This window comes from Peromyscus californicus, unplaced genomic scaffold (genome assembly GCF_007827085.1).
Source record: "Peromyscus californicus insignis strain IS unplaced genomic scaffold, ASM782708v3 Scaffold_4__1_contigs__length_199733344, whole genome shotgun sequence".
In the NCBI taxonomy this organism is placed as follows: Eukaryota; Metazoa; Chordata; class Mammalia; order Rodentia; family Cricetidae; genus Peromyscus; species Peromyscus californicus.
The window spans coordinates 45,057,801-45,076,028 of record NW_026294562.1 but is presented as its reverse complement, the minus strand read 5'-3'; the positions used below and the strand labels follow the sequence as shown (position 1 = coordinate 45,076,028).

Below are 18,228 nucleotides of genomic sequence, written 5' to 3'. Positions count from 1 at the left end.
TCTTTTTACTTCTCTTATTTCACTCTAGGAGACTCAGGTAACCCTCTCTGCAGTGTTGCTGGACAAAAGGGCCTGGAAAGAATGGGCAGAAGAGTTGCTGGCTGGTGTGTGTGTGTGTGTACACGCGCGCGTGCGCGCCTGTGTTCTGTTGCACCTGTGACGTTCTGTTGTGCCTGTGACACCTTCCCTTCTCTCCATCCCATTTGCTGGCCAGCAAACTTGTGTCACGACTCTTTCAGGCCTCTTGTGTCACCTCAGGTAAGGCCTGCCATCGCTGCTCCCGAGGGCCTCAGGAGGCTCCACGGTGAGATTGCTGACACCCCCCGGAATGTGCATCCTACGTCCACCTCTGGTTTCATGAGAACAGAGCCTGACAAATTAAATATTTAAGCAACCAAACTCCAAGCCAGGCTTGCGATTCCAGCTACTTGGGAGTCTGAGACAAAGGGATTCCAAATTTGGGGCTTTCACCTGAGCAACTTACTGAGACCCTGACTCAAAATGAAGTGTAAGACTATAGATGTGGCCCAACAGTAGAACACGGCCATAGCCTGTGCCGGGCACTTAGCTACAATCCCAGTACAAACGGACAGACAAACCAAATTTCATGTGAGTGACGCTGTTCCCAACTTTTACCTGAAAAGTGGCATGATTTGAGGTAGAAATTGAAGGGTTAGTTGGTCCCGAAAAGCATCTGATCAGAGGACTAAAAAGCAAAGTTTCTCACTCTAGTTACTGCGCTTGCCCAGCAAATTTTGTTTTATTCATTCATTCATTCATTCATTCATTCATTCATTCATTCATTCATTTTGAGGTAGGACCTAGCAGTGACCTAGCTGCCCACTTACCGGTGAACCAGTTTTCACGTGTGTCCAGAGCCTCACTGTAGAGATATCAGCTCACAGCCTGGGGGACACGCTTTTCACGTGGAAATCCCTTTCTTCTGTGGCCATTCCCACATCGCCTCCTGAGCTCTCATTTTCTCCCCTTTCATTTCCCCTGTCTCTTCGGGCCGCTCCTCCACCCAGTGTGGGGAGCCGCTTTCATCCGCAAATCTTAGCAACTTGTGTACAAAGCTAACCCCTCGCTTCGACAGTGGTCCCTGTGTACTCCGTTGTTAGATGATGCAGAGGTTGCGGTGCCACTGCATTCTGAGCACGCTAACGTTTCTTAGGAATTCCGCTTCTCGGACTAGTCCTGGTCTCATGATTCTGACACCACAGCTGACAACCACATTTAGAAAGATGTGTTCACGCTGATTTTTCCACTAGGACTGTGACGTTGACTCTCTTGTGTGGGACACTTAACGTTGTCCTGTGCTGTCTGAATTGCATGTCTTCATGTTGGCTTGCTCCTACGTCCCTTGTGGATTTCCATTTGCTTGAGAGTCCCCAGAAACAAGAATTCCTCACATCAAATGTCTGTTTTGAAATTTCCTTCATGTCAACATTCTAAAAAGAAACTGGTAAACCATTACACAGTGTTTTGATGGGACTGAAGCAGGAAGCCCAGAGGGAGGCTAAGGGGTTGCTGGTTCACAAACGTACTGCACCAGATGTAGTGTTAACATGTGTAGCATTTTATAAGATTCAGGGCATGAACACCCTGTTCAACACCCCAAATTAGTTACACTCACAAGCCCACCACAGGATGCATTTTTAGTTCTTTTCTCTCTGCTTTATTGGTGATCGAGTCATACTTGGTGTCTTTGTAGGGGACATCTTATGAATCTGCTCCTCAAGAGGGAGCCATCCACATCTACTGCCAGCATTTTCCTGCTGTCTCACTGCTAGAGCTGGAGCTCACAGGAAAATGAAACACACTGAGTTCTGGGAGAGCGGAATCAGAGTTACGAGCACTCCTGTCCTGCCTTGCTCAAAGCTCCAAAGGCATCTCTATGTAATGATCGTAAATTTGGAACAATGTGCTGTAAACTACAAGTGTATAAATCGGGGACATTTAGTGGGCTGGTGAGAAGGCTCAGCTGCCCAGTGACGTGTGTTTCATGCCCAGAACCCTTGTGTTCAAAGGAGAGAACTGACTCCCACAAGTTGTCCTCTGACCTCCGTAAGGTGTGCCAGGGAACATGTCTGTACACGCATCTCACACTCAAACACTAAATAAATATATAAATACATAAATTCATAAATAGATAAGAAAAACAAATGTGATTAGGATAGGGTCTAGTGGCGTGCGCCTATACTCCAGCTACTCTGGAGGCTGAAACCTGAGAATTCCAAGTTTAAAGTTCCAGAGTGAGTTCAAGGTGAGCGTCCCAGTTTAGCAAGACCTTGAATAAAAATGATTAAGGACTGGAGACGTAGCTCAGTGGTGGAGTGCTTGCTAGCACGCTTAAGACTCTAGGCTCAGTTCCTAATATTACAAAGGGACGTATTTAAAACCAATCAAGGCTGAGGGTACCGCAGTGCTAGAATGTGAGTGTAGCACATGTAAAGTCCTGGGTTCAATCCCCAGTGCTTCCCCAGTGGCAATCCAGGGCATGGTCTTCCTCTTTAAGTATCAGAGACATATTTTATTCCTTGTACTTACCTTTGGGTAGTTGACCAGCACCTGCCGTCACTTTTCAGAGATGAACGCTGAGGAAACAGAATGCTTGTGGGAAAAAGTTGAGGCAGTGCTAAGATTACGTCAGTTATTTCAGCAGATGAGATGTATCTTTCTATTTTCTGACTTTTGAAGTTTGAATAGTGCATTTACTTGCATTTCACAGATCCTCTTTTTCTCAGCTCTACCTGCAGACAGCACTTCCACCTCCCACCCATCTCATCTGGAAATGAATCTCAGGTTTCCCCAAATGCACGTATCTCTATAGGGCTCAAGGGAATTTAGGTAGGCCCTTTTTTTAGTATACTGCTTTCTCTAAGCTGTGAGGCTGTGAATTCTGTGCTCTTATTCTGTGCCTGGCTGGAAGTTACCATGTATTCCTGTACTTCCTGTTATATCCAGAGAATCCAGGATCATTACTGTCAAATGACTAGGCCTAGAAATCAAAATAAAGGTATTTTGCATGTCTCTCTACTAGGCCCTGGTTATTGGAGTGTGTGGGTCTGGGATTAAATTGCAGTTCACTGACTAAATTGTCACAGTTCACTAGATCTTAAACTAGAAGAACCAATGTGGATCTAAGAGAACCTTTCTCAGCCATCAGAATGAAATTTTATATAGATTTGCTTTTTTGTAAGTTAGTATTGTTTAAGTTGGAGACTTACTTATGAGTCAAAGTATTGTCTCATATTATATATACAAGACTCTATATAAACACATTAACCACTAAAATATATATATACACACACACACACATATATATATACAGAACATTCTTTGGTATGATTACTCATTTCATGTTATATCTCATTTATATGCATGCATACACTGGACAAGATGCCACATTTCTCTTTTTAGGAGCGCTATGACCTTGTTAAGGGATTTCATTCAGTTACACACATCTTTTTATTTGTCCCCAGGATACTATGGGGACGGTCTGAATGCCATCATTGTGTTTGCCGCCTGTTTTCTGCCAGACAGCAGCCGAGCAGATTACCACTATGTCATGGAAAACCTTTTCCTGTGAGTGGTGATTGGGTTGACATCCGTGGGCATGTGGTGGCTGATAAAGGTCTTTAACTGTGCGGGTATATGGCATAGCTGATCTTAAGCCTTCAATAAGAAGCCAGTAGTGTTTCTGTGAAGGAGCCTTGTTCTAGGGAACTCTGTCTGTAGAACAGTGGAAAAAGAAAACAAGCGGTCTAGCCATAGTTACAACGTTTCTAACATTTCCTTTGGGCAAAGGATTGTTTTTGTTTCTGATAACATGTTCTTAGTGATGGAAAACTGCCCCCACTGACTTTTGCCCTTGTTTAATCTGAGTTAACCTTAACATTTGATAACATTGCTGACATTTTTTTACGTCACCTTTTAAACCCACATATTTTTCTAGGGTGGCTGCACATACACAAATAAAAGGGCAATGCTTGTGCATTGTTCTCAAGAAAAAACGAGATAACATGCACCACTACTCTTCCATGTCATTCACCCTGTAATTTGAATGTCACTGAATTATGGTGTGAATAGAATGAAGTCTTTCATGTGGGAACTGAAAATATTTCTCTTCCTTCCTGTGATCAGATATGTAATAAGTACCTTAGAGCTGATGGTAGCTGAAGACTACATGATCGTGTACTTGAATGGTGCAACCCCAAGGCGGAAGATGCCCGGGCTAGGCTGGATGAAGAAATGCTACCAGATGATTGACAGACGGTATGGGGGTGCCTCCATTTAAGCACTATTCTGACTTCTCACTAGCTCTCATAGCTAATATTCTTCTAGCCTATAATACAGTCTTATCTTAGAGATAGTGGATTGCTCATGCATGAAGCAGGAAGTTGTAAAAATATGAATGGAAATACCACATAATGCCTAAAGCTAAGCAAAGCCAATCATCCCTAAATTTTATGAACACCACTCCTGAACCTGGCAGATCTGGTCCACTCTAGACTACAAGTATGCTGGTGCAATTTGAATAAGCAAACCTAGGTACCCATGAGTCCTTAATGGTGTCATGTGAGCCAGCTACTGTTTTATGTGTTAGGGCAGTGGTTCTCATCCTGTGGGTTGCAACCATCAGAAAACACATAATTCCAATGGTCTTAGGAGCTGAGACGCTGCTCCTCTATAAAATTACAGTTATGAAATTGCAACAAAAATAATTATGGTTGGGGTCAGCACAATATGAGGAATGATATTAAAGGGTCACAGCGTCAGGAAGTTTGAGAACCACTGCATTAGGGTAATGATGATTCATGAGACCGTTGTATTTTTTCAGCATTTCTGTCAGTTCAAGGTATCTGTATCTGCTAGCCCAGCACTGCCTTTGTGTGCACCTTCCTCAAAATACCTCTCTGCTCAGACAAACTTTATTGTCATATATATGAAAATTAAAATAATAAAACTACTAATTTGTGGTATCTAGTATATGTTACATCCCCTTAGATGAGACTTCTTTCATAATGCCATGAGAGTGCCTTCTTACATTTAACTAAAATCTATTTTATGATCCAACGATAATAAAGTAGCATTGTTAATACTGAAAAATGTGCCTGAAATGCAAGAATTTTTGAAATGGTAAATTTACTTTATATATAAGAACAAAATAAGGCTTAGTCAGACCAAAAAATTATCAAGGGATAGAGGATGTAGCTTAGCTGGAAGCATGCTCACCTAACTCTCATGAGGCTCTGCGTTCCATTACCTAAGTACACCTGTAATCTCTGTATTCAGAGGGTGGAGGCAGGAGGATCAAAAGTTAGACATAATCCTTAGCTACATGTGAGTTTGAGGCCAGCCTGAGCTACACAAGGCCCTGTCTCAAAAACAAAAACATTAAACAAATAATTAATAGTCTAAAATGTTACTGGAAACATATTCTTTTCAAATTAACAAAGATAAGGCTAACAAATTAAAAAGCATCATTAAGCAAAAAATATGCCAATTATTGTAAATTTGTATACTGTAAAAGTATCACCCTTCTCTTTTACATTTGTGCCTCTGGGAAAATGAGATTTAAGTGTCTAATTATGTCTCAAAAATTATTTCAGGAAGCTAGGGGCATAGTTCAGTGTACGAAGTGCTTGCCAGGCAAGCGCAAGGACTTGAGTTCAATTCCCAGCATCACGTTTAAAAAAAAAAAGGTTTGGCGGTGTGGCGGTGTGTGCTTGTATGCCTTTTCTGGGGATGCAGAGACAAGCAGATCCCTGGAGGTCACTGGACAGCCAACAGAGTCTGATCAGCAAGCCTGGGGTCTCAGTGGGGGACTGTCCCAGAGAATGACACTTGACGTCGGTGTTCTCTACAGGAATGTGAACACACTTACACACATTCCCAGGTGAATGAACACACACATACAGAGTGGGGGAGAATGAGAGAGAGAAATCAAAAGGCATTTAAAAAATTAATCCTGGACATTCTGTACATCAGAAATTATAACTTTCCTAGAACACCTCCCAGAAATTTCATGTATTCTTATTTGGGGATCTGTATTCTGTTTCCAGTGGAAAGTTAGTTTAAAACAATATAGAATTGTTTTTTTGTTTTTTGTTTTTTTAATAGGTTGCGCAAGAATTTGAAGTCATTCATCATTGTCCACCCATCGTGGTTCATCAGAACAATCCTTGCAGTGACGCGGCCTTTTATAAGGTATAACTGTGATAGTCACAGGATGACTGTGTGATAACATATTTTCAGAGTATGTGAATTTCCCTGTATCGGGGATTTATAAACTAAGAGAATCCAGGAAAACTTAATTTATTTCTACCTTCCTGGAAAGATATTTTGGACTATGCATCCAGAGTCCTCATTTAAAGGGCAGATGTGATGGCACACACCTGTAATCTTAGCACTCAGGAGGCTGAGGCAGGAGGATTACAAGTTTCAGGCCATCGAGTTTCACAGCAAACTCTTGGCTTAAAAAACAAAAGTGATAATTACCTCATGTAAGTCTTTTCCTCAGCCATTGCAAAACCTGGTCTCTAAATTGCTTCCTGTAAGTGTGGGCTATGAGAGTCCCATGCCACACAGAAGGAGGATTAGCCAATGCTTGTGTGGAGATATGTAAGAAATAAAACATCTGGGTGACACGAGACAATAAAAGCTAGGAAGGGCAAAAGCATAGGCCTTAAGTGTGTTGTTTCTTCTCAGCAAAACTGGGAGATGAGTCTGAGGAGCACTTTTCAGGAGTTGTATTGGGCTCAAACGTAAGGATTCATTGTTTTTGTTCAGTGACTACTCCACACTTGACCTACGTGCTATGTAACTTGATGTTTGGAGATGTGAAGAAAATAAAACATGGTTCATAATATAGTAAGCTTAAAATAGTTAATTGGATGGAACAGTATTTATTTTCCAGGAATCTTTAAAAATAGAATGAAGTCTCACACAACCATCAAGGCAGATAAATACAATAAATACAAAAAAAAATTTTCCTGGCTGAAGTTATCAACAAATTTCTCATTAAAACTACAATATTCTAAAGAAAATAATTGAATACAAAGTATGTGTGTGTATCTGTCTTTGTGCATTGTATGTATATATGTAAAAAAGATTATTTTACTGTACCTTCCAGATTTTTTAGAGAGAGTGGTATTTATAACAGTAATTAAAATATTAAATATTACGATATTTATTAGCATTCTCATTCCTGACTTCTAACACTTGAACGGCAGGATTCTGCTGGCAAAAATTAACTATTGACTAAAGTATGAGGAACTTAATGAACTGCCTTTTTCTTTTAAGTGTTATGGACTATGGGCTAGTGGCCTGGAGTAGCGCACCTGTTCTTTGGTATTAAATGACAGCAATTCAACTCTAATTGCTTCAAGGAAACAGCAAATCAGAGTATATCAAATTTCTGGAGACTAGACTTGGGCTCAAACTAGTGGTTGAGGCTTATCGCTTTCTCCACCCCACACCTGTTTCTTGGTGCTACTGCCTATACTCCCAAAGAAGCTGTGGGTAACTTGCCAAGGTAGCTCCTCGAAGAGTATTCAATCCTTAGATCTCTAGACCACGGGGCAAGAGAGAGCCTCATAAAACACCTGTGAAGTGATTTTGTAGCCGAATGCTTTCACTATAGCTGAGTAGATGGAGCAGAGCCCTTAGGGAGAGCTCTCGTTGTTTCTACAAGAGAATTCCGAAGCAGCACGAACATTCAGACCATACCATGTAAAGGAGGAAGAGAGGAGAGCACCTCTCTTGCCATGACTTGATTCCAGGGTTTTTAGGTGTCCCAGCCTCTGCTGAACACAGCTGCAGAGGCCATCTCTGTGGGAAGAAGCATGAGGACCCAAGTTTGGATCCCCAGCACCCAAGTAAAAAGCAGGGTATGGCAAGTGCATGCCTGGAACTCCAGAGCTAGCAGACAGAGACAGGAGCATCCCAGGGGAAGGGGAGGGATACTCTGACCAGGCAGTCTAGCCAATCAGTGAGCTCCAGGCTCAAAATATAAGGTGGAGGAAGACACTGATGTCAGCTTCACCCCTCTATAAATGCACACACGGGCACATGCACTATACACACTCAGACACAGACAGAGAGCCAGCCAGCCATTCCAGCCATACATACATACACACACACACACACACACACATACAGAGAGAGAGAGAGAGAGAGAGAGAGAGAGAGAGAGAGAGAGAGAGAGAGAGAGAGAGAGGCACACACACTAAATGCTCATAACATTTTTTAAACTGTAACTCCATGTTTTAGTTACTTTCCTGTCGCTATGATAAAACACCATGACCAAAGGTGACTTAAGGAAAAGAATTTAATTTGGCTGGTATTTCTAGAGGGATGAGAGTCCATGGTGGCAGCACAGAGGCATGGCCACAAGCAGCAGGCACAGTGACAGGAACGGGAAGCTGAGAGTGCACATACTGAACCACAAACAGGAAGTAGAAAGAGCTACCTAGAAATAACTAGGGGCTTTGAATCTCAAAACCTGCTCCTAATACCATGATTCCTCCAGCAAGTCTCCACCACCCTAAACCTCCCCACCCCTCAAAATGCTACCAACTGGGGACCAAGTGGTCAAATGCCTAAGACTATAGGGACATTTCTCATTCAAACCACATACAGGATAGAACCTGGAGAGAAATGGACAGAATTTCAGAACAAGTAGAAAGGTCACTGTTCCAGGCAAGAATGACCTCAGCCAATCCCATTTTAAATGGAGAGAGTGCAACTCTACATTGAAGAATGTGGTTCCCTTGTTGACTGTCTCATTGTGCAGCCATGTGTGAGCCATTTCCACCAGACATTTCTGTTAAGCAAATAAATTACTGGAATTAGATATCATTGTGTTTCAAAGCCCTCTTTGAATAGGAAAAATTGCTACTTATGCAAACTTTTCCATATAGTTGGCATTTTGGCACTGTTGGTGACCTGTCAGGATGAAGGTGAGGAAAGAGTTAATAATGGGCAGAAATCAGAGAGACATGAGTGCTGGCAGAGAGGTAGACATAGGAACTTCTTAAATGATGAGCTGTGGCCAAGATCCAAGGGTCACTGGAGATCCCTCCTTGGTCAGTCCATCTCAGAAGGAGCTGCTACAGGCCACCTGCTGGAGCCAAGCCCAGAAAGATGGATGCTCTCTCTGAGACTCATACTTCCGTCTCAGTCCCCAGGACAAACCAGACACAGACAAATTGCACAACTTAGGCTGGGTTACTTGTTTGGGGAGCATGTAGGAAACACAAAAGCAGCAGCAGGTGCTCGATTCTCAGAGTAAACTAAAGGCAATGAAAACCAAAACAAAACAAAAACCAATTTTTCTTTTGAAAAAGGGAGAGAGAGAGAGAACGTGAAGGTAGATGGGGAGGATCTGGGAGGAGTTGAGGGAGGAGAAAACATGTCAAAATACATTGTATGGAAAAAATTTAATAAAACACAAACAAAAAAACGCCAAAAGTAACTAAATAGGATTATTCAAAACTCACATCCAAAAGGCTCCAAATGTGTGGAGTGGGGCAGAGCCCATCTGGAGAGAGAAGCTTCTGTTTCCCCGCAAGGTACTTTGTTCATGTGGAGCTCTCTGTGTCAAAAATCATGTCTTGGGACCCCAAGAAGACTGGACATTTGCCAGTGATAGGACTGTATGTGTGGGGAAAGATCGACTCTCCAGAAACGGAAGCACAATTGCAAAATGCAGGCGGGCTCCTGCCCTGCTATTGAGTCTCCATTTGAAATATGAAACCTGTGCGCTATTCAGATATGTCTCGGGCACTCTGTGTTTCTCCTTTTGCAAAGGGATTGTGTTTGAGACTGTTCTCTGCCCTCTGTATCAATGAGATCTTCATGTACAGATTCAGCCAACCACTGATAGAAAATATTAAACAGGCAAGACACTCTAAAAATACACAGCCTTTTTCTTTTCTTTTTTTTTTTTTTTTGTCCTTTTTTTTTCCCCCTAAGCAAGCAGTCAAACTTGCATGATCTTGACATTGCACTATTGGATCTGTGCGTCTGGGGGTGGGTGGTGATTCCTGGAACCGATGCCCATGGATGGTGAGGGAGAGCTGTCTGTAGAATCTGAAAGCATGTTATCCTTTCTGCTCAGCAAGCATGCTGGGTCAAGCTTGAGCCTATCACGAGTGCAGAATGTGGGTATAGGTCAGTGGCAGACTGGATGCTTAGCATGTATGAAAGCCCTATTGCCAGTAATGTGGAAAAGTATCACAAGAAGGCTTTCAGGAAGAGATGATGGCTTTATGAGGGAAGTGTAGCAACTGATGCTAAGAGGCTCCTCTCCTTTTTATCTTCCAGCTCAAAATTCAGCAGCAAAATTAAATACGTTACTAGTTTATCTGAGCTCAGTGGGCTTATCCCAATGGATTGCATCCACATTCCAGAGAGCATCATCAAGTAAGTCCAAGGGTTGGGAGCTCTGGTGAGCAATAATACCCACTGGGGAAAGGGGGTGGAAAAACACTCACGTCTAGAATAATGAGAAATGGCATCTTATTTTTAAAGGAAATATTAAGTATTATCTAATAAATAAAGCTTTCACTATAGCCTGTAAATTATTATTCTTTCAGATCCTCTTTCACACAACTTGTAATGATTTGTCACTGATTTTTAAAAAGTTTTATTTTGTGCAATACATTTTGATCATATTTTTCCAACCAAGATTAACTATTGACATCTTTACTTTGAAATTTGTTTCCACTCTGGAGACAGTGTGCATTTAATATTAACTAGAATATTTATACCTGTGACCCTCTACTTTACATTAAGGTCTTCCCATAATTGGATTTTTTCTTCATAAGTAATTTGTCTGCATGATCCCAGAAAAATAGATAAAAGAAATGACTCTTTTCTTCAAACACCCGTCCACTGTCCTCATGATTGCCTTTGGACGGAAGATTAGATAGAGAGACATTTTTGAGGAGTAAGCGGGTGGTGAGAAATAATTTCCTTGCTTAGGACCAGGCAAGGAGGCAGCCTGTAGGTCAGAAAGAAGCACACGTATTGTGGGTGTCAAGATTATGTCTGAAAGTAGTAATAAAAGTTAACTCAGAGTATTCGGAACTGGAATATGAAGACAGAGATGTTAGAGAATGGACATTCTCTCTGGTACGTCATTGCAAAGAACCATTAATTCTCTGTGCATCCTGGGTTTTTTTTCACTCTTGATACAGCTAATTAACTGTTTGTTTGTTTGTTTCATTAGACTTGAAAGGGACTTGATCATGAACTCTAAGAAAAAAGACAAGTGTTGTGTATCTCCCTCCAGAAAATAGAGAGCAAAACTGACCTTCCAAAGAGGGCATCTAAAGCATCTCAGTAGCAACACATAGAAACCAGGGTCTTCTTGTTCACCGTTACCGGTTACCGTGGAACAAAGAAGAAGAGCTGTGTTTATATAGCACACTTAACTCTCATATGAAACCCCATTTTACAGAGGCCAGGAGATAAGTTAGTAAGAAGTTACTTATGGAAGTAGGAGCAGGAACCAGACAGGGGTGGAACTAGAGTTCAAATCCAGGTTAGCCTGTCACCAAATGCCCACACGCCTTTCTAATAGGATCTTTATCCAGTAGCTCATAGTAGATGCATTAGATTTCCCGCCATCAGCCAGATCAGGTCTGAGCACAGCATACTAACAGACTTACTGGAGTCAGGTGGCTCAGCTGAGCCAGGCAGTACTCATGAGACCCTAACTAGGGCTGTAGTCCTTGGGAGCTTCTCAGATTTCCCACAACCAATGCCCCCTCCAGCTCTGGCCTGTATGCCATAAGCTGCACCCTCTCCCAGACCTACTCTTCTTTTAAGTAATGGTGATGTGGGGTAAGCAGGGGTTCTTGGGAACAATGGAAGACTCAGGCAAGCTGTTGCTGGTGGGACAGTGCCTAGGGTCCTGGAAAATTAACAGGCACCAAAAGTCACCCCAGGCCAGTGGGGTGATAATTTTTTTATTAACGTTCTTATCACAGACTCCATGAATTTCACAGACAATGGAGAGGGTGAGTTTTAGGAAGGAGTTTATTATAGGTTCATATGAGAGCTTATAGATGATATACCAGCAAAGCACCCATATATTGAATGGGTCCCAAGGAAAGGGCACCATCAAATGTTCCTATCTAGGGATTAAGAAGGTTTTTCTAGATTGAGGCGTGGGATGGGGCATGGGGGGAGATCTGCTCAGCCCAGTTGTCCTACCCACCAGGTATTCATGCACCCCAGTTTCTGTCACAGCCTCATAGATAGCTTCCAGACAACAGTATTCCTTGCCGTGTATATGAAGAAAGATAAGAAACCAAGCCAGGGCAATGGGCCCCAAACATACTTGCATTTCTAGTCTTCAGCCCAGACAGAACTACAAATATTTCTGCCATCTGTCCAAGGACAAAAATCAGAACTACTCCTTTTTGAGGAGCCTGCCCCTAAAACTTCCCGGCAAGCTTCTACCCCCCATTGCCATCATTTGTCAATCACCTCCTGTACTGCTATACCTTCGCAAAAGATGACAAGGACAGTCTTTCTTCTTAAGGGAGTGAGCACTGGCCATTTTTCCAGAAAAAAAACCAGCAAGGCCTCCCATGGACTGGCAAAGACAGTGAAATGAAAAGATGGGCTTTGGAGGCAATTCACTGTGAACCTCCCCTCCCCCTTCTCAATGTCTCTGAGACTTCAGGTGGCCTATGAAAATCCTCAGAGGCTTAGTGTTCACATCCATAGAATGGGGAAGTAATTCTGAGAGCGTGGATGGGCCTGAGGATTGGATGAGAGCGGTGAGCAGAAGGCGGTGAGCACAGAGCTTGAGGCCTACAGTGCTGCTGCTGATGACTGCATTGCTTTGGAGAATTGCTGTACTTGGGGGTGGGGTGTCCATCGAGAAGCTAGCCATGGCCAGGCGCTTCCCATCTATTCTCAAGGGCTACATTTTGGGAAAGTTGCTTCAAGAGGAAGAGTTCCATGTAGAAAGATTCATTTTCTGGAGGAAGAACCTAGCACTGCGGGTCCCCCCACCCTACCCCATCTGTGTTTCCTCCTGTCATCATGATACATCTCAGGGCACCGTTTCTTTTACTAGCCCTCATTGCTTCGTTTCCACATTGTGCAGTTTCCAAATTGATGCAGCCACAGCTATTTTCTCTCACTGAGTAACATTCAAAGCATTTGATCCCAAGCGATCCCAAGACCAAAATTCAGCTGGGTGGAGCCTGGCATCAGTGGGCTGAAATGCAGTTTATATTCATTAATTACAGTTGGTTCTCATTAGCTAAGGACAGTTGTGTTCAATAAAGTCATTGTGGACACTCTGTGGACACTGAGCTATTATTCCTGGGGGAACTGCTAGCCTGGGGGCCTGTCTGCCTCTGGTTGCAATGCTGTTATCACCAGCCAGTACATAACCTTGGCTCATGTGTGGCTCTGTCTGAGAAGGCTTCTTAGTGTATACACAGACTGCTGACTCACTATCACTGTGCTCAGCTACATGTGGTAGCAACTGTGTGTGATCACAACACTCAAAGACTGAAACACAGGGGTCCAGAGAGTCTGAGGGCCAGCCTGGGCTACACAGCAAGACCCTCTCTCAAACTAACAAGCAAAACAAACCACAGTCTTGTACTCAAGGGCCCAGAACTACACTTGTACCTAAAACAGCATTATGGGACACATGCATTCTCTGTGAGATACATTGGCCGTCTCCTGCCTACAAACGGTTGGTAATATTTGGTACCATGCTTGACTGCTATTCTAAATAGCACGGTCACCAGCCAAAAGCAGGAAAACGAGGGAGACATTTACCAAAGACATTTACTATGAGACAGGAAGGCACAGCCTCATCCTGCTCGACTTCGGCTGACCGCGTGCACAGGCGGCAGCTTGAGTTTATGTCACCTTGTGGTGTCCACAAGTGAACAAAAGCACTGCACATTGCTTCTGGAAATTTCAGACGTCTTGGTGAACAAGGCAAGTTTGCAGACATGGAATCTACAAATAATGAGGATTGACTGTATATTTATGAATTGTAAATTGTTCCTTGTGCCTAATACAAATGAGTTTTCTCTCCAAAGTCAATCGTGTTGTCTGGGTAAGCGTTTTTCCTTCGTGTTCTTACTGTTTTAAGCAGTGGTTCTCAACCTTTGGGTTGCAACCCCATTGGGGGTGGCCTGTCAGATATCCTGCATAGCAGATGTCTACATTACAATTCCCAACAGTTGCAAGATTACTGTTATGAAGTAGCCACAAAACAATCTTGTGGTTGGGGGGTCGCCACAACATGAGGAACTGTATGAAAGGGTCGCAGCATTAGGAAGGTTGAGAACCACTGCTTTCAAGCATTTACCTGTCATTTCCTCCTGTTCCTCCCTGTCCTTATGGCATCCGTTTCTTATCTTGTAAGGTACGATGAAGAAAAATCTTTTAAGAGAAGTGTGAGGTAAAAATCTGTATTCACGCTAGACCCCCCGTGTGTATACTCCAGTGTTGTTTTTGTGGGTGACCTCAACATGCTGCCTGAGGAAGTCTGTTATATCAGTCCTTTGAATCCCCCTCAAAGTCTTTGTCTGTGTGTTGAGCTGTTGAGGTCAACCTGATCTGCTACTGAAACCTACTAAACCAGATACACCCTGACTTGGCCCAGGCTGTGAGCTAGCTTTAACTATACCCAGCACTCTGATATGGATGTTCTGAGCTTTATTCAGCTAGCATGTTCTTGTTTTTGTGACATCGTTATCACCTCAATGAAGGGATTTGCGAAGTAAACGAACAGGACTGCTCAACAGGAAGGATTGGCACCATGTTTAGCTGAGTGGGTCTCAGTGTGCCTGGAGACTGTTTTGAAAAAAAAAAAGAAAAGAAAAAAGTGAAAACACACCACCACTTACATTTGGCTCTGCTTTGCGGGAGACGCTCACGCTCTGCTTGCTTTTTTATTTGTTTGTTTGTTTGTTTGTTTGTTTTCTCCAACGATTATTTTTGCTCGTGCAGACTGGATGAAGAACTGAGGGAGGCATCCGAAGCAGCTAAGTAAGACTTGGTTTGGGTTTTGCGGCTGGTGTGATGTTGGCTTGCGTTTCAGGAATGACTGGGAGAATCTGCATGCTTGCTGTGTTCTTCTTGTCCCTGATAATAATGCTGTACCGGGAAAGTCCCCTTCCTCCCATGGCCGATGGAATCATTGATGTTTTCACTATCATCTATTTCCCTACTATCTTGGTTATCTTAAGGAAAGCATTTGACACTGTTTAATTTATTCTTAATGTATCTGAAATTCTAGATATCATCAGAAAACACATCACAGGCATCGTCACACAGAGTGTGGCATCTGAATGACCCTTACATATATTGAGGCAACAGAACCTCACCAGTTCGTGTTATGAGAAACAGTAGCAAATAAAAATTGGAAAGATTTTTGTAGAATTAGTTTCACAACCTTCCAAGATTTAAATAACACTCTGGAGCTAGAGAGATGGGCCAACCGTTATGAGCACTGGCTATTCTTCTAGAGGATCAGGGTTCTATTCTCACATGACTGCTCACAACTATCTGTCTAAGGGACCCCAAACTCTCTTCTAGCTTCCACAGGCATTTTATACACATAGTGCACAGACATATGTGCAGACAAAACACCCATACACATAAAATAATAGTAAAAATAAGCAAATGCTTTGTTTAATTTTTAAGAACTATCACTTAACCCATAGTTCCCAAGCTATTTTGATTGAGGATGGTCATTGCTCAGTCTTGTGAGGCAGGATACTGAAAAAGGCAAAGATGTACTGTCAGGAAAACAGAAAATGAACACATGCCAAATGATGTTATTTGGTGAATTAGTTAGTGAGGGAACCAGTAAAGAGTTCCCAGGAACTTGGAGAGAATGTCAGTGGCATACCTGTGGCAGTCACTTCTTCCCTTGTTCCAAGGTACCACATGGATACCTGAAGCCATATGCGGTTCCAGCCGTTGACTGCACTCAGACATACCTGTGATTCACAATAGGTCACGTAACATGACAGAACTTACTTAAGACTTATGAGCGATTGATTTCCGTAATTTTCCATTTAATATTCTCAGAGCATGTTTGGCCGCTTGTAGCTGAACCCGCAGAAAGTACAATTGCAGATTTGAGTTATAAGGAATTTACAGAAGGCTGTTTGGATAACATAGTTGGGTTAGATAATAGGTTAATGTTCAATGCACTAACATCAGGTTATCTTTTCCACTGGATAGAGATGGTCGCACCACTGTAGGACATAAATCTACAAGTTAACCTCTGCCCTTGTGGCACTAAGGGACAGACCTGGAATGTCGTGCTAGAGCTGACTGGGAACAGCCCCCAATCATTTCCTTTTTTCGTTGTCAAGGCCACAAAGAAATCTTCTGACATTATGTGTTAAATGTGTACAGCTGCTATCCAGAAAGTCTGCTGTTTTAAGTACATTAAGCTTCTTTGCCATTTTAAATGTTGCTTATACTGTTAATCTTTACAACCAAAGCAAAAAGCTTGAACAATGTCCAAGGCTGTTACAAATGCTGAGTAAATGCTAAGTAGTGAGGTCTTCCTTTGCATTAAAAATACCTGAATAAAAATAATTAGATGACCTTAGCTGTCTTGATGCTGATTTGTTGGGTAAGATGTTTGCCAGAAGAATCCCACCCCAGTTGATCCTATTCCTTTTGATGGTGAAATCAAAAAGTATTTTCACATTTGCATAGATATAAGGAAAATGAATTGAGCGCTCTTGACCCCACAGGGGGTTGGTTTTTAGTGGTTTTTGTTGTTGTTGTTGTTCTTGTTTCTGAGACAGCGTCTCACTATTATAGCCTTCACTGGCCTGGAACTTCCTTTGTAAACCAGGCTGGCCTCGAACTCACAGACATACACTTGCCTCTGCCTCCCCAGTGCTAGGATTAAAGGCATGTGCCACCAACACCTGCTTCCACAGAGGCTTGGAATGCCTCAAAGTCCAACCGTTTTGGTGCTCACTGTACCTCCTTAGCTAGGTTTTAGCCTCTGATACAGCCCCTAAGCCCTGGGGCAGACTCTGAAGATGATTGTTGGCTCAAACAATAAGATCTCTGCTTATCTGAGGTTGGAGGCTAGCTACCTCCGGTTCTTTCTGTTCATAGATGCCCTGACTGTCCGTGTGGTTTTGTTAGACAGCTTTGGACTGGCTCTAACCTGAGTCAGATATGTGCTGTATAAAGAACAGAGCCTCCCCGCCTGTTATGTTTGCCATTCCTACAGCATTTTAAAACCTCTGCCTCTCCGCTGTGTGCTCCACAGCACCTCCCGTTGACCTCCACACAGATGGCTCAGCCTGATAGCTTCTTTTGAACCTGAGACCCACACGAGGGTAGAAAATACTTTGGAAGGGTCTGTACTATACGCACACCCCTTCTTTGTTCACAAATGAGGAAGAATCCATTCTCCACCTTTCCAGTGGTAGCACTAAAATGTCGACTAGTTGTGTTTCCTTTGGGGAGATCCCCCAGTTAAAAAGCAGAGAGCCTGGGCTTGGAAGCTTGCCCTTTCCTGAGTCTGTTCCAGCTTTGCTGGCTTTTGCTAGTTCACTCTCAGTACTTACTTTGCTGTCCTCGCCAAACTTTGTCCATAAAAATACCAGACCACCAGCAGGGTGAGGAAAGGGAGGGAGGGAAGGAGGGGGGCAATGACCTGCGAGGGAAACAGCCTCCTGGTATTTTTGGGAAAATACTGAACTAGCCACAGACCCTCATCAAATGGGAAAATTAGCTTGTCCAATTATTCCCAATGGAAAAGGAGCCCTTGTGTTTTAAAAGGATCAGTTAGACTGGAGTGGTGGCTCAGCAGTTAGGAATACTTACTGCTCTTCGGGTGAATCTGGTTTATGTGCCCCAAACCCATATGGCAGCTCACTGTAACTCCAATTCTTAGGGATCCAACTTCTTCTGATCTCTGCAGGCACCAGCATACATGCAGTGCACTACATGCAAGCAAAACACTCGTACACATTTCTTAAACCTTTTAAAAAACACAAGTAAAAAGGATCATAGAATCTTTTAAATCATTTTTCCCATTAAAAAAAAAACTTGCCAGAGGAGGGAAAAAAAAAAGTAAAAGCTACAGTGTAGTATTAGGAATTGCTGCTATAAGGTGAACTTGAAATCTGTTAGCATAGTTATCACACTGATATGGATATCATGAACAGCTAAATTATACAAAGACAT

At 42.7% G+C, this 18,228-nt stretch overlaps 1 protein-coding gene across 8 annotated transcripts in view; it reads left to right on the top strand.

Moving 5' to 3' along the window:
* Nucleotides 1-18,228, top strand: part of Prune2 (prune homolog 2 with BCH domain) — a 263,107-nt gene that overhangs the window by 236,486 nt on the left and 8,393 nt on the right. For 3 of the 8 annotated variants that reach the window (XM_052714512.1, XM_052714516.1, XM_052714510.1), the window contains exons 13-18: nucleotides 3,486-3,588; nucleotides 4,147-4,278; nucleotides 6,127-6,213; nucleotides 10,333-10,431; nucleotides 14,420-14,455; nucleotides 15,007-15,045. In XM_052714512.1, coding sequence (XP_052570472.1) covers nucleotides 3,486-3,588; nucleotides 4,147-4,278; nucleotides 6,127-6,213; nucleotides 10,333-10,431; nucleotides 14,420-14,455; nucleotides 15,007-15,045 — 496 coding nt within the window. The remainder of the gene's footprint in view (nucleotides 1-3,485; nucleotides 3,589-4,146; nucleotides 4,279-6,126; nucleotides 6,214-10,332; nucleotides 10,432-14,419; nucleotides 14,456-15,006; nucleotides 15,046-18,228) is intronic. The other 5 variants (XM_052714514.1, XM_052714518.1, XM_052714513.1 and 2 more) reach the window with 3 other exon arrangements.